Source organism: Acomys russatus, chromosome 9, assembly GCF_903995435.1.
Source record: "Acomys russatus chromosome 9, mAcoRus1.1, whole genome shotgun sequence".
Classification (NCBI taxonomy): domain Eukaryota; kingdom Metazoa; phylum Chordata; class Mammalia; order Rodentia; family Muridae; genus Acomys; species Acomys russatus.
In genome coordinates, this window is record NC_067145.1 from 52,688,365 (window position 1) to 52,704,326 (window position 15,962).

Below are 15,962 nucleotides of genomic sequence, written 5' to 3' on the forward strand. Positions count from 1 at the left end.
TGGACGATATTAATATAAAATCTTACAAGAGGGGCTTCAGGTAGGCATGGTTCCGGAGCCAACAGTGGTCACTACTGGAGGAATTCCAGTTGCCCAAAGGGCAATTCTTCAGCAGGTAGCAAAGAACCAATGATGGTTCATAACCACTGCCATCCCAGCAACACACTGGGAAATGTGAAAGGAGCCGTGACCTGGTGCTCCCCACTGCTTGGGGGGTGGGGCCACTGGGAGGGTTCAAAGAAGTGGTTATTAGGAAGTACTGTGTGTGTGTGTGTATGTTTGTGTGTCTATGAGCTAGCAGAGATCAGAAGAGGGTGTTCACTTCCAGTCCTCTGCAAGAGCAGCAAGCACACTTAAATGCTGAGCCATCTCCCCCAGCTTGGCTATAAAGAAGTATATCCATTTTGCTATTGTTGTCTTCCTCAGTCTCCACAAACCTAGAGTTCCATGTTTTAAAATGGTTTATAACTAATCCATTACCTTTGCAGCCGTGGGGTTGAACCTTGGGCCTCACACATGGCAGGCAAACTCCCTACCACTGAGCTATATCTGTGGGCCAAGAGCTCCAAGGTTTACTTGACAGTACCCATCACAGGGAACAATGTATCAAGTGGGTATCTTGTGGGTATCATCAGAATGGCCGCCCTGTCTCAGGGAGCATCTCTAGCCATCATTAGTGTATGTTCCAGATATTGAGGCCCATCTTTGTCTGACATCCAAATGCCAATGATCTCTGAGTAATTCCCTCTTCCTAGGTACCCCATATGTTTCATCCATGGTTACCAGGGTCCTACTTCACCTTGAGCAAATGCAAAGAATCCATTTAAATATGCCATTGGCCTCTCCCACCCTGACTCAGGCTGAGAATTCGTCAGAGCACCTCCTTGGGCATGGATGTTGGAAAGATACTTCAAAACTGTTCCAGCCAAGGCCCCCATCAACTACAAGCTCTGCTTCTGTGGAGGGTTTGCCAGGCGCCAAAAACATCTCCAGTATGCTGGCCTGGAGCAGCCAATGGAAACCACAGCCAGGACCCCTCCCACTCTGCCCCAGTGGCATCCCTACTTCCTGCCTCCTGTTTCTCTCCTCTCTCTCTCTCTCTCTTGCCTGTCTGCCTGACTCAGAAGTGAGAACTCACTGGGAAGCGGCTTTGGCAGCACTGGGGGCGCCCAGGACAGTTCATCTTATTATCTGCCCTGTGGTTTCTGGAGGCACACCATAAAGATGACCTGGAGACAGGTCATACTTCTGTCTTCTCTCTCGGCCATGGTGCTCCTGTGTAGTGAGTATGGGAAGGTCAAAGGGTGGGCTGCATTAGCTACACGTTAACTTACTATATATAGGTAGATTTGTTCCGGTGGCATAGGTAGGAAGGGGTGTTTTTCTTAAGGTATATATTCTTGGGGTGGGGCTGGGGGGTGCACGTGCATGTGCAAAATAATTTAACACAGGAGAAAAACAGCGAAGAGAAAAATAGGAGACAAGACTCATTTGGTTTGGTTCCCATAAAGATTGCCTGTGGTTGGTGTGCTAAGAGGCAGGGGACCCCACATGTAGTCTGGTTAGCCACTCCGCCCAGAACTATTGGATCCCCATTGGTGCTTCTGAGGTTGCAGCCTTTCCCTGTACCCTATCCTACAGTGCTCCAAGAGGGGACCAGTGCTTCTGTGGGCCGCAGACAGGCAGCCGGTGAGGAGGCGCAGGAAGGTGAGTCCAGGGGCTAACCCTACATGTGGGAGGACAGGTGGATCCTGCTCCCCTACTCCACAGTGGTTATGAAGACCTCTTTTCTGGTTTCAGATATGAAACAGAAGATTTTCATGCAAGAATCTGATGCCTCGAGTTTCCTCAAGAGGCGTGGCAAGCGGTCTCCTAAGTCCCGAGATGAAGCCAATGGTAAGGATGCTGTCTCCCTGACTCCCTGTCACAATGGAAGACCAAAGCCCTTGGATATTAGGGTGACTAGAGCTCTAAATGAGCAACAGTACCATATTTGGGGCCAATGAGATGACTCAATGGGTGCAGGTGACTTGAATTCAATCCTTGGACTGCACATGATAGAAGACCACTAACTCCTACAAGGTGGTCCCTGACCTCCATATGCACACTGTGGCATGCACATGTCCCTAACAAATGAAATAAATAAAAGCATAGAAATGATGTTATGTATCACTGGTTGTGGGTCACAGGTTGGGTGGTACCAGAGTAACTAACGAACAATAAAAACTGTGCCACTATCAAGAGCAACAAGACACATCCAGGTTCAGAAAGTAGGGGTGGGGGGAACCTTAAAAGGAATGTCTGCTAGGTCTAAATGGAAGAGGACACTTCAGTGTGTTTTAAGGGGTAGTGGCATGGTGCATCCAGGGCAACAGCGTGGTTCTCAGGGGACAAGCACCAGGGACGCAAGTGCTAAGATGAGTATTAGTAGTGACAGCTCCACTGATGAGTGGCCTTAGCCCAGTCCTCTCTGTGATTCTAGTTTTGCTATCTGTAAGCCCAGGGAAGAGGCTGGGGCAATGTGTCCAGAGAGGGAGCTGGTGTGGGTTTTTGTTTGTTTGTTTTGTTTTCTTCAGTTTTAATTTTCTTTGGGTTTTGGAGTCTCCAATATTCTGCCTGGTCCTTGACCTTCTGACCAAGGAGGCACTGGAGTTTCCCTCCCCCTGAAATTGATTCTCACAAGCCTCTGAGCTCAGAACACCCTGTCTGAGTCTGTCTGTGGCTTGATTCTTTCCTTGTGCATGGATGAATGAACTCTTTGTCCCTTACCACACTCAGCAAGGTGACTTCTTGTTCAGGAAAAAAACAGCCGGATTATTTTCAAACGATGGGGAAGAACAGAAATGGAAATGCTTACAGATCGTTCTTTTGTGAAAATTGGAGAAGGCTAGCCAACCCCAGGAGGAAAATGGCCAGACTGCACGCAGGCTGCCATTCGAAGTGGACGTCTGTCTGTGCTAGAGGCGCAGTCCTTGATTGTAACCAGAGAAGCAACTTCTGGCAGACCCTGGGGGAGGCAAATACCTTCTGTTCTGTGAAAGTGACTCAGAATAATGAGGTACATGATTAACCCTGAGGTCTCTCACGTTGGATGGAAGCTCAGTTAGGCAGGCAGCGGGAGGAGACCCAGAATACCCAAGCAGATAAGCAGGTCTTCACATAAGTCCATCAGCCGAGTTCTGTGGACAGGTCGGAGAGCATGACCTTAGAGTTAACTTGAACTTAGAACTGCTTTAAAGTGAAAATTGTGTGTGTGTGTGTGTGTGTGTGTGTGTGTTTGCACATGTGTATGTGCACATTCATGCACATGGAGGCCAGAAGACAACTTCAGGTGTTGTTTCTAAGTTGCTGTCCTTTTTTTTTTTTTTTTTTTTAATGAGGCAGGGTCTCTCGGTAACCTGGAAACCTGCCAGCAAGACTGTAGGACACGTGCCTCCACCATCCCAGCTCTGGGATTCCAAGTGCATGGCCCCACGCCCAGTTACTTTATAAAATGTATACAATGTATATGTTGGCAGATATTATAAAACACCATTTTGGTGGAGGATAGACTCATTCTCTGTAATTGTTACGTCAGGTGTCCAATATTTGGATGCTTTCTTTTACCAAGATGCCTCCTCAGGAACGGGTAGTCACTCAGATGTCCCTCCTAAGAGCTGAGCACCCCCACCCCCCTCCGCAGCAGCTTTGTGCTGTCTAGAGACACATCAGAGCCTCCAGTGCGTTAGAAGGGAGATGCTGTCATGCACCGTGTGCTGGGCCAGGCAGCTGTGTGACCCCTGCTAGGTCACCACACTTCTCTGAGCTTGAATCACCTCCTAGGGATGGACTGGACTATGTCTCATTTCTGTGAGAAAAAAGTTTTCTACCACTGTAAGGAGAGGCAGAACTTTGTGAAGAAACAAAGGATGTCCCTTATAAATCTGCACTGAGGCAAATTCACAGAAAGCCTGGTTTTAATGAGTTAATTAGTAGTCACAGATTTACTTATTAATATAAACTTCTTGCTTTCAGGAGAGGTTTGCGATCTTCTTCCTCTTTTCTTCTCTACTGCCTTATTTCTTTTTTTGCTCCTTTCCTCCATCAACAAAACAAACAAAACACCCGTTTGTTGATATACCCTGGGTTGTGTTTGTTGTGTGTGTGTGCCTAGGCCACAGCATGTGTGGGCAGGGGTCAGGTCTGTTTGTGGAAGTTGAGTCTCTCCTGTCATGTGGCTTCTGTGGTTCAAAGCAGCTTGGTGGTTAACACCTTGTCGCTGAGCCATCTTCCCACCCTCCTCCCTGCCTCTCTCTCCTCTCCTTCTGCTTTGCCCTTTCCCCAGTGTTAGGTGCTGACTTCAAGGCCTCGTGCATGCTGGGCAAGTCCCAGACTCTGGACTGTGGAGTGCTACCATAGCTACCTCAGCGGTTCTGCTTCTTGTTCCTCTTTTGCACAGTGGAGTTGCCGAGCAACAAGCACAGACTATAGTCCAGTCTGTGATGTGAGAGGACCTCTGCCTTGACAATGCGAAGCCAGCTGAGGGGCGCATTCTTCCTAAAGGCTTGTGCCCCACAAGCCTTCACTGCATTTTCCAGTTGAAGGACACATTATAAGAACCTTTAAAGAGCTTTAAGTATCATCTTCCAGAAATCATAGCTCTCGGTCTTTAATTCTAGACACCATCATGCAAGTAAAAGTTTATTGGAATATTATTGTTATTTTGTAGTGCTGGGACTAGAACCCAAGGACTTGTACATTCTAGGCAAGTGCTCTACCACAAAGTCACACTCCCTAGCTTGTTGACGCACCCTTCTTAACTGCATGGCACAGTTGTCCCTCTTAAGAAGTGGATGGTGCCAGGCGTGGCGGAGCACACCTTTAATCCCAGCACTCGGGAGACAGAGACAGGCAGATCGCTGTGAGTTCAAGGCCAGCCTGGTCTACAAAGCGAGTTCAGGACAGCCAAGGCTACACAGAGAAACCCTGTCTCACTCCCCCAAAAAGAAGTAGATGGCATCTTTCTCTGACTTTATATTTTTAAATTACATTTATGCATCTTTTTTGTATGTAGCAAGTGCTGACACTTATGTACCAATTTTGTATGTGTACATGTATTTTGTATGTAGCAGGTGCATGCCTGCTACAGCACATAAGATGTCAATGGAGTCGGTTCTCTTCTACCATATGGGTCGTAGGGACTGAGTCACATCATCAGACTTGGTGACATGCACTTTTACCCCACTGAGGCATCCTGCCAGCCCAGCTTTACACTTTTAATCTGTGCTAATCCTATACCCCCTGGCTGAGACAGGTGCTCAGAATGGACTCCAAGGTATTTATCAATGTGAGATTAATTTTTTAATTGTATTTTTACTTTATTGCATGGGTGTTTTGTATGTATGTCTGTGTATGAAGTGCATGTCTGGGGCCCATGGAGGCCAGAATAGGACACTGGATTTCCTGGAACTGGAGTTACTGATGGTTGTGGGCTGTCATGTGGGTGCTGAGAATCAAACGCAGGTTCCCTGGAAGAGCAGCCAGTGCTCTTAACTGCTAAGCTCTTTCTCCAGCCCTGAGGTTAACATTCAAGCCAACTAATCTTTAGAGAGTTCATATCCCATCATGGGAGTTCAAGTTTCTAAGAGGTCTGGTACTTGGATCTAAACTTGTGAGAGAAGCAAAGCACTTTCTCCTTTCGGACTTCCGTCGTCTCATCGGCAAAATGGGATCACTGGAGAGAATGGCCTCCCAGACCCTGTGTTTTAAAGTCCAGGTGAGGCATAAACCGTTTTGGCGAAGCCCTTGGCCACCCCTCTCTGCATCAGATCCCGTTTCTCAGGTACAGTGTGCTGTCCCTCACACACGTGCCCTCCTTGCTCCTTTCTCAAGAGCAACTCTGTCTTCACAGCGGAAACCAGACAGAGGCTGCGGGACGATGAGCTGCGGAGAGAGTATTATGAGGAACAGAGGAACGAGTTTGAGAACTTCGTGGAGGAGCAAAGAGATGGTAAGCGCTCTCCGGCAGCACCCTTGGGGGACGAGAGCACTGTGAGGAAAGTCTAGGCTAGCATCCATGTCTCCCTGATGCTGACGGGTGGAGGGGGGCAAGGGTGGAGGACCCATTTTTAATTCTGATCCATGGTAGATGTGAAGAGAACAAGTCCCAAAAATTGCTATACAGACTTAAAACATTGTGGAAAGGGGATAAAGGACATATGGGTTGGGGACACAGTGGCTTGGGGGACAGTGGAGACCAGGGAGTTATTGGCTAACTGTATAGAAATAAAACTCCCCCCATCTCTGTTTTGGAATCTTGTTTGGTGGCTCTAAGCACCCAAAACTGTGCCTTGGTTCCCGAGGGGCGACTAGTGAACATCAAAGTCACAACTGTAAGTTCTTCAGATGGCAATGCACCAATTCCAGGTGCCACTTTACTCAAGAAAACGAAGACCAGTTATTTACCTATTCATTGCAATCAGTGTCCTCTTTTCCTTTTTTGCATTTTTATGTGCGTGCATGTGTGCTTGTGTGTGCACGTATGGGAACCACCCCCAATTGTTCTTCACTGACGCACAGCCTCCCACGCCAATCTAGAGCTTGTCCATATGGCTAGACTCAGTGTCCAGCTTGCTTTGGCGCTCCCGTCTCACCTTCTGAGGCTCAGGGCGCCATGCCCACCTAGCATTCTATATGGATTTTGGAGATCTGAACTCCGGTCTCCACACTTGTGTCTGGCAAGCTCATTATCTGCTATGCCATCTCTCTAGCCCACAGCATCCCTTTGATCAAGAGAACTGACATCATGAAAGCACTGGGTCTTTTTACCCTGCCTTGTCCCTGACTTCTAATATCTATATTCCATCTTGGCCTCTCAATCACCCAGTTGCAACGTGGATCCTGAAAAGCTTTTTCGCATGGTTTTCTGTGCCTTTACTCATCTACTGGAGGTGCCCTTGTCACTAAGCCTTTGCTTTTGTCAATAGGATAGAAGAGATTCAGAGAACCTAGTGTCTCTGATGAGGCAAGAGGCCCATTTCCTTTCTTCACGTGGGGTTCCTAGCTGCTCTCAGAGCACTTTTGAGCCAGACCTCTGTGGAGGAGGTGTGGGTGGAGATAGTTTAGGAAGGTTCTGCCTGAACCCCAGCTGGCTAATGGTCTCAAGTGTCAGCCACACCCATAGAGACACTTAATGGAAAGAGAGGGAGTGAAAAAGGAGAGACAGGAGAATGGTTTAGTGGGCGAGGATGAGAGTATGAATATTTCTCTTTTGGTCTTTTCCAATTGCAAGCCTGGCACGCTCCCACACAGTCTCTTGGAACCTTCTGGTGCACGGCTTGGGTACAATGCTCGCATTCAGGTTTTTGTTACCAAAATCGGCTTTCAAGTCAGGCTCGTGGGCTCTGATGGGTAGGGAAGTTGTTCCTCTAGGGGTTCCGTGAAGATTGCTGCTGCTGGGGGCTAAAAGCTGTGCCTATCGCCCTGCAGGGAGACCTAGCTAAGCCTTGCAAGCAGGTGTTGGGCTCGCTTCCTAGCAAACCAAACTTTCTTGGGAACATAGTGTAAAAACTCAGACTGTCACCTCAGGGGCAAACGCTTATGTAAATGTTGATGTTGTTAGGGATTCGGCCTTGGCAGGCGGCTGAGGACAGCTGTCTTGTTTTTAAAACCTGAGGCTTTGGAACCCAAATTTCCTTCAGTGTGAGTTTTACTCTCACTGTTCCTAATGACACTTGACACGGGTGCCATCTTAAGTGTCTCAGGCCTTTGCCAAGCCTAGTGGTGCTGGCATATAATCCCAGTACTTACTTGGTGGATTGAAGAAGAGGAAATCTCAGCTTTGAAGCCAGCCTGGGCTACACAGTGAAACCAAAAACCCAAGACCAAAACAAAACAAAAACCAAGCAAAACATACCATTTTCAAAATTCTAGCACACAGGTGGAGAAACTCACTCTTTTCTCTTTCCCAATGAGGTGGGATATGGGGGTTACCGCCTAGAGAATATTAAGACAGTGAACCTTGTGCCCCACCCACACAGAGAAGCATAGCAGGGCAGAAGCTGCTGGGGACTGTCATTAGAGCAGCCGTGGGCATTGAGCACTTGTATGGAACTGTCTGATCCCTGCCACGTTCCTCTGGAGATAGGCCTTACTGTTTCCACTTTACAGAGTTCGGCTTGGAAAGGGTACACAGTCCCACATGAGGGTGCGTTAGGAGTTGGCCTAGGATGGATGCTCAGTGTTAGCCAGCAAAGTTGCTACTCTTCTCCATCACCAGTCATCACATTCCTGGAGGCCTGGAGGCATCTTCCCACTGGTCCACAAGGATGATGGAATCAGCAGGGTAAACAAAGGTGCCATATAAGGGTCTCTCCAGAGCTCAAAAAGGGAAGGGAAAAAGAGAGTAAGCCTACCTCTCCATAGAATAAAAAAAAAAAAAATTTTTTTTTTTTGAGACAGGGTTTCTCTGTGTAACAGCCCTGACTGTCCTGGACTTGCTTTGTAGACCAGGCTGGCCTCAAACCCACAGAGATCTGCCTGTCTCTGCCTCCCAAGTATTGGGATTAAAGGTGTGTGCCACCACCGCCCAGCCATAGAATCAATTAAAAAAAAGATTTATTTATTTATTATATACAATGTTATGCCTGCATACCAGAAGAGGGCACCAGATCTGATTATGGATGGTTGCGAGCCACCATATGGCTGCTGGGATTTGAACTCAGGACCTCTGGAAGAGTAGCTAGTGCTCTTAACCTCTGAGCCATCTCTCCAGCCCCTAGAATTAATTTTTGAAAAAAATTTAACTCATTACTCCTGCCCTCACCCTCTCTGTCTCAGAATGACTGTCACAGGGGTGCAGCCATCTGGACCATTACCTTGAATACACCTGTGACTTTTTCCTGAGTCCCATGGCAACCCGTTTTCAGTTAGCAGTCTTATTTTTGAGCTCTCCCAGTGAGCTGCTTCATAAAAGCAGCTAATTGTTGTTGCCTAATCAACAACGAAGTGATGCTCCATCAAGTTCTAGGTCAAAGTCCACACCTTGAAGAGGAGTTGTTCCATTGAGCTTGGAAAAAAAAATGTCTGAAAGGATAAAACCCCACTAGGGCTGGTCTCTGTGTATAGCCGGTTGTTCCCGGTATAAAATACAGAAGGGGATTTTCAGCCCCAGGGGGGGCATCCACTGTGGGCTCACACAGAACTGAGAAGGCCTCAGGCGCCACAGTGTCTGAAACTTGCTTCGTCTGTCCCCTTTCTATCTAGGTTTGGCAACACAACTCTATTTTTAAAACTTACAAAATATAGCACACGCAAGATATGGTGGCACACATCTGTAATCCCAGCATCTCAGGAAGTTGAGGCAGGAGGATTGTGAGTTCTAGTTCAGCCTGATCTGCCCACTAAGACTTTTATTTCAAAAAGGCAAAACAGAAGTAAACAATTTATAGAGAGAAAGTACCCATGATGCACTGCTCCATGCTGACAATAATTTTCATGTTTTCCTTTAAGTTATTTTATATTATTTGTGTGTGTGTGTGTGTGTGTGTGTGTGTGTGTGTGTGTGTGTAGAGATGAGAGAACAGGTTAGGTTGTTGGTTTTGTTTTTCTTCTTTCATCTGAGTTTTAGGGATGGAACTCGGGTTGTCAGGCCTAACAACAAGCACTGCCCTGAGACAACCATCTCACTGGCCCCATGTGTGCGTTTTTCAAGATGTGGTTTGTGTCCCATGTGGCTGTTATGATGTTACTTGTTACTTCCATGTCTAGTTGTCCGTTTAAGCCAGTGACTGCATAACTCCTCACTGTTGGCAGTACAGGTAAGGCAGCCGGATGCTGCCCTTGGTTTCAGTTCTGCTGACAGCGAGCTATGGCCTTTATCCTCTAGATTGATCCAAAATAGAAATCTTCATGCACATGTTCATCAGCCCCTTCCAGCTCTGACCTTGGAAGTCTCCAGGACCTGCAGGGGACACTTAGCTCAGTGTCCCTTCAGCAGGTGCTGTGGGCTGAAGGCTAAGCAACAACTGCTCCTGGGTCAGGTGTCTTCTAGTCTTCACAATGGCCTTTGTCTTTCCTCCTCAGAGCAGGAAGAGAGGACCAGGGAGGCAGTGGAGCAGTGGCGACAGTGGCACTATGATGGCCTGTACCCTTCCTACCTCTACAACCGTCACCACATCTGACCTCACCCTCAAGCAACTGGGGAGGAAGAACATGAAACATACCACCCACCTTTCTCCCCGAGACAGATCCTCAGCGGGAAGCTCCTGTGCTGCCCTGACCAACATCCCCAGAGAGCACCCACCCTCTGTTCTGATGCCTTAGGATGCCTGGCTTTTGCTTTATGAATGATTTTTTTTTCTTTTTTGAGGTGAGCAACCACCTGTGGTTCTTCCCAGCATCAAATTTAAGTGCTGTCCCCTCACTTAGCCACCGGAAACGTAATTAGAATGCCCATGTGATAGGATAGTTAAAAGGATCGCAGCAAGAAGTGTTTAAGTTTGCTTATGGCCTATTAATAAAAGTGCTCAACCAACCTTGTGTGTCACTGCCACAAGACTCCAAGGGAGCTGCCGTGTCATGCTAAACACATGCTAAGCACATGCTCTACCACTGAGCTACGCCCCAGGCCTAACTCTAAATACTGAAACACTGTGGGCAGGCAGAATGGAGGAACTACCTTTTCTGAGTGCCTGGTGCTCTGCTCTCAAAACTCGGGAGAATCAAGCTTGGAATCCAAGTCCCATCAGAGCAAAAGCCAAACCCACACCCAGTTCCCAGGAACATGGTGTACTTTTGTAGCTCCATGGGTACATGGGCATCTCTTTCCCAATTTCTCTTTTTTCTATGGAGTATTTGTGTGGGGCCTCTTTTCTGGAAGCTTCTTTACGGTGCTCATGCTGCACATTGGCCCAGTTTCCACACCAGGAAGTTTCTCTGTGGAGCAACAGGTAGCCAGAGAAATTTCTGTGCTTTTAAGTTTTCCCTCCATAACTGTTTTATACTGAAAGAGCTGGTGCTGTTGTGGTGTGGGCTGTGTTGCCCTCACACATGCTGTGGGCTACATTAGTGTCCGTGTCCCAACTCCTCCTACAGCAAGGTAGTGAAACGTGGCCTCCAGCATCTATACATTCAACCCGGAGACATAGCAGTTTGAAAACATTGACAGGTGAGCCTCAGGGACACGGGACCGTTACCGGTGCCATCTTGCCTTTAGCTGTCAGACCTTGGGAGGTTACCAGTGTGCACCCACCTGCACTCTGTGCATATTCCTGCCCCAATGCTTTTGGGTAAGGCTCCACAGAAAGGCTGTTCAGGAGCCCATCACTATAGTGTGAATCTGGACTGCCCACCAAAGCCCAGTGTTATAAAAGCTTGGCGTTCAATTTTGATTTTGAGCTACTGGAAGGAGGTAGGAACTTTCACAGGTGAGTCCCAGAGGAGGCGTTGAGACAAACCTGCAAGGCCATGCCTTCCCTCCCTCCCCTCCCCCCTCTCTCTCTGTCTCTCTGTCTCTCTCTCTGTCTCTCTCTCTGTCTCTCTGTCTCTCTCTCTGTCTCTCTCTCTGTCTCTCTCTCTCTCTCTCTCTCTCTCTCTCTCTCTCTCTCTCTCTCTCTCGTCATTGACCATGGAATCGAGTGTCATATGTCCTGACATGATGATAGGCCTCATGCAAAGCCATAGGGTCAGTCAATCACGGATCGAAGCCTTCAACCCAAGAAGGAACAGAACTCTTTTCTCTTTATAAATTGCTTGTCCACATGCGTTTGTTATGGGAATCTCTAACAGCTGTTGTTCCGCACTGCCCTCGAGACATGCCATGCAGCTGGGAGTTGGCATATGCTAACAGAGGTAGAACCATAAACTAAAGGCGTGGGAAGTAACTGAGGCTATTTTTATTACGTCATTACCTGAGCGTGCTGGGGTTACATGGGAGATACGGCGGCAGCACAATGTTCTGAAGATAACAACCTCAGCCCAGTCTCTGAGGCGAACTGGAGAAAGCAGTCAGGTTTGAGCAGGGCAAAGGGCAGAGATGGTCTTCTCTGCTTTACTAGGTAAGAGAGTCAGTTACACAGATCCCATGCTTCCTGTCCCACCCCAAAGGGGCAGAGCAAGAGCCTAGCAACCTTTTTTTTTTTTTTTAAACTATTAGCTCCTCCTATATTTGTCCTCTTAGGGGAGGCTCCTTTACAAACCAGATCCACGCCTAGATTAGAAATCCCAGAGTAAGCCCACCTGCAACACCTTCGTTCATACCTTCTGGGCCACCACACTTGAGAGATGGTGAACCTTTCTATAGGGCTGGCTAACAAGTGGGCAATGATGTAAGCTCAGCCTGGTGTGAGCTCGGGTGGTGAGGCTGGACTACATGTTGTTGGGCTAACGATCCAAGGGAGGTGGTACTGTTCTTTTGACTGGCCACGAGATAAACAACCACACAGGCCTTGAGAACGTGCCAAGTGTGGTAGCACATGCCTGTAATCCCAGCACTCAGGAGGCAGAGGCAGGAGGATCTCTGTGAGTTTGAGGCCAGCCTGGTCTACAAAGCTGTCCAGGACAGCCAAGGCTGCACAGAGAAACGGTGTCTCAAAAGACCAACTAAACAACCAAAACCAAACACACACACACACACACACACACACACACACACACACACACACACACAAACCCAAAACAAAAATATAAAACAAAAAAACTTTACTCTGTGATAGTTGATTAGGAGGACAAAGTACTTTCCAAATTGATTACAGTTGTCTCTTGGTACCTGAGGAAGACTGCATCCCAGGCCTACCAATATCTAAAGATGCTGGTCTCTAATATAAACAGTGTATGTAGCAGCATTTGCATATAATCTCCCACACTCTCTTGTGTGCCCCAGTTCATCTCTAGATCATGTAAACATAACACAATGTAAATGGAATGTATTATTTTCAAATTAGTATTTTCAGAGCAATGACCAAAATTTCGTAGTCCGAGCAGATGCAGTCTTTGTCTCCCGTATTTTCAATCCAGTTGTTAAACTGGAGAATGCAAACCCCACACATAGCTGCATTACACACCCTGCTGGGCAACAGAAGACAGGTGAAGCACCGCTCTCTCTGCTTTCATCCACACCGTCTGGTGGGCGCCTCCTCCCACAGGCTAGTGAACGGGATAAATGGCAACAGCTGGTTGCATTCTGACCCAGGGCCATCGCACAGCCACCTGCCTGCTGTGTGTCTGAAGGAAGGAACAAACCCCTAAACAGGCTGCCCTTGCCTCTTCAATGGCCGCACTTGGCTTGCTGGCTCTAGATAAAGAATTCTGGCCCTGAGGGGCTGGGTCAGAACCCTTTTACCTCATTCAACCTTGTCCTTAACAAGGGGCTCATTATACTTAGGTCTTCAAACTCAGCCTAGAATTCCTTCACTAAAAGCCAAGCACTGCCATGCCAGGTGAGAACGATGCCAAAATTAACAAGACCCGGAATCCAAGTGACCACATTTCATAGGCGACTAGTAATGCAGCAATTTGTACTTGGAGACTGGCCTTGTCAAGCGTGGCTTCTGGGACGTGCTTCTACTGTTTTCTGTTCTTTCATCACTAGCCCCTCATTCTGAGGGGATTGAGAGCAAATGTGTCAAAAATTTCTTACTAATTTCTATTTATCGGTCCCATATGTTTTATTTACAAATACTGGGAGGTGGGGGGCTCAGCTAGGAGGTGGACTGGTAAAGTGTATGCTTACCGAGTCCAAGGTCCTTGACTCAATTCCTAGCACCACCCAAAACAAATTAAGGCAGTGACTAAAGGAACTGTGTGCTCCCAGGGCCATTTATTTATTTACTGACTTTCAGAAAAGAGGCTGGGGATTTTCCTAAGGCCCCTAACGAGCCTTGCATTTTCTGTATACTTGTCATTTGCTTCCCCCTTTGGTTGGGTTATTCAACTGCTAAAGAATTTTCAAACATTGCGTTCTAATGCTTTAGTAAGAGCTTCATAATTTGGGTTGGAGAGATGGTCAAAGAGTAAAACTGCCTGGTGCCAAGCCTGATGCCATGAGTTCAATCCCCAACACTCACATGGTAGAAGCAGAGAGCCAACTACTGCCAAGCTGTCCTCTGACCTCATGCACATTAGCTAACTCTATCACTTGCTTTTTTTTTTTTTTTTTTTTTTTTTTTGGTATTTTGAGACAAGGTTTCTCTGTGTAGCCATGGCTGTCCTTGAACTCACAGAGATCTGCCTGCCTCTGCCTCCAGAATGCTGGCATGTGCCAGTATTCTTTATCTCTGTTTTTTTTTTTTTAATATAGTGAACTCACTCATTCAGAAGTAAAATCAGGGCTAGTGCAGATTATTCTCTAGACCAGTGGTTCTCAAACTGTGGGTTGTGACCCTTTTGGGAGGAGGCTGAGCAACCCTTTCACAGGGGTGGTATGTCGGGCACCCTGCATATTAGATGTTTACATTACAACTCCTAACAGTAGTGAAATTAAAGTTAGAAAGTAGCAACAAAAATTTTATGTTTGGGGTAAGACGCTCCCCGTAACACAAAGGTACTAAGAATGGCAGCATTAGGAAGGCCATTGCTCTGTGTATCAATCCTCAGTCTTCCATGATGGAAGCACTCGTGCTCAGAATCTTAGAGGAAGACGTTCTATAACTCATCCTAATGACACAAACGGTGGGTTGGTTGACAGCACAGGACATCGGTGTTGGTGATAAGGATTAAAACCACAATGACATGCCACCAGACACTGATCAGAAAAGGACTGACAGGGGCCTAGGGAGATGTGACGCAACAGGAAAGAACACTTGCTATTCTTTCTTCTAGGTGAGTTCAGCTCACAACAGCCTGTGACTCCAGCTCCAGGGCAGCTGATGCCTTCTTCTGGCCTCTATGGGTACACACACACACACACACACACACACACACACACACACACACACACACACACTAAAAAAGACTGATGATATCAGGTGTTTGTGAGGCTGTGGAGCAAATAGAATTCCCATACATTTACTAGGTGGTGTGTAAGAGGGCACAACCACTTTAGAGTAAGGCTGGCAGTTTCCTATAAAGCTAGCACACATATACTTATGATACAACCTACACACGCTATTTCTAGATTTTATGTAAAAGACCCAAAGATGTATACACAAAAGTACTTCTGAGTGGCTACTTGTGACAGCTTTCATCACAGCCCAAGAGCAGAAACAATCCAACCAAAATGTTCATTAACAGGTGACTAAATGAACCAATGACAGGCACATCTGTACAGTAGAAAGCTTAGCAGTGATGGACACATGCAGCCACGTGGGTGAAGCTCACATACAATGCCAAGTGTCAGATGTCAGAGAGTGAAGTGTGTCCTTTATACCATTTATCTCAAGGTCCAGGAAAGACAAATGCAAAGTGGTGGGAAATGGATTATTTTCTACACTTGCCCTAATGGGCAGGGTCTTGGTTGGGCTTTGACCGGAAAGTGCGTTATGGCTAACTTCCCAGTGATTGTACTTAGTTTCTAAACGTTTTTACGTTTTTCTACAAATTGCTTCCCACTTTAGCCAACTGACCTTTCATTTCCCTTTCAAGTATTGGCAAATGCAGAATTTCACTGTTTGGACTCTCTGCAGCTCTGGACAGTCAACGTATCAAAGCCCTACCACAAGGTAGCAATGCTGACTTTTATGGCACGGTACACATTTTAATGGTATTAGTGACATACTTAGGCAGATTTGTGCTCCTACTTTAAATTTTTTTTTTTTTAAATTTTATGTTTACAAGTGTTTGCCTGGATGTAAGTGCACTCTACAGGCTAGGAAGTGGGGGAGGGAGTTGGAGTCTATGGAGGTAGAGTCAACCTGGTGGGACCTGGGAAGTGAACCCAGCTCTGGTGGAAGAGCATTGACTGTTCTTTTTTTTTTTTTTTCTTTTCCCCCCGAGACTGGGTTTCTCTGTGTAGCCTTGGTTGTCCGGGAGTCACTTTGTAGACCAGG

At 47.0% G+C, this 15,962-nt stretch overlaps 2 protein-coding genes across 6 annotated transcripts in view; one reads left to right on the forward strand and one right to left on the reverse strand.

Moving 5' to 3' along the window:
* Prpf18 (pre-mRNA processing factor 18) overlaps positions 1 to 15,962 on the reverse strand; it is an 807,949-nt gene that overhangs the window by 315,156 nt on the left and 476,831 nt on the right. The window lies entirely within an intron of this gene.
* On the forward strand, positions 1,133 to 10,199 carry Ucma (upper zone of growth plate and cartilage matrix associated). 4 transcript variants are annotated; one of them, XM_051151345.1, is made up of 5 exons: positions 1,133 to 1,282; positions 1,642 to 1,707; positions 1,801 to 1,896; positions 5,891 to 5,989; positions 10,063 to 10,199. In XM_051151345.1, exons 1-5 carry the CDS (start codon positions 1,225 to 1,227, stop codon positions 10,158 to 10,160), a joined length of 417 nt encoding a protein of 138 aa, XP_051007302.1. In that variant the 5' UTR covers positions 1,133 to 1,224; the 3' UTR covers positions 10,161 to 10,199. The 4 variants fall into 4 exon arrangements, with proteins under 4 accessions (XP_051007302.1, XP_051007300.1, XP_051007299.1 ...); XM_051151343.1 differs by lacking the exon at positions 1,801 to 1,896; XM_051151342.1 differs by lacking the exon at positions 1,642 to 1,707.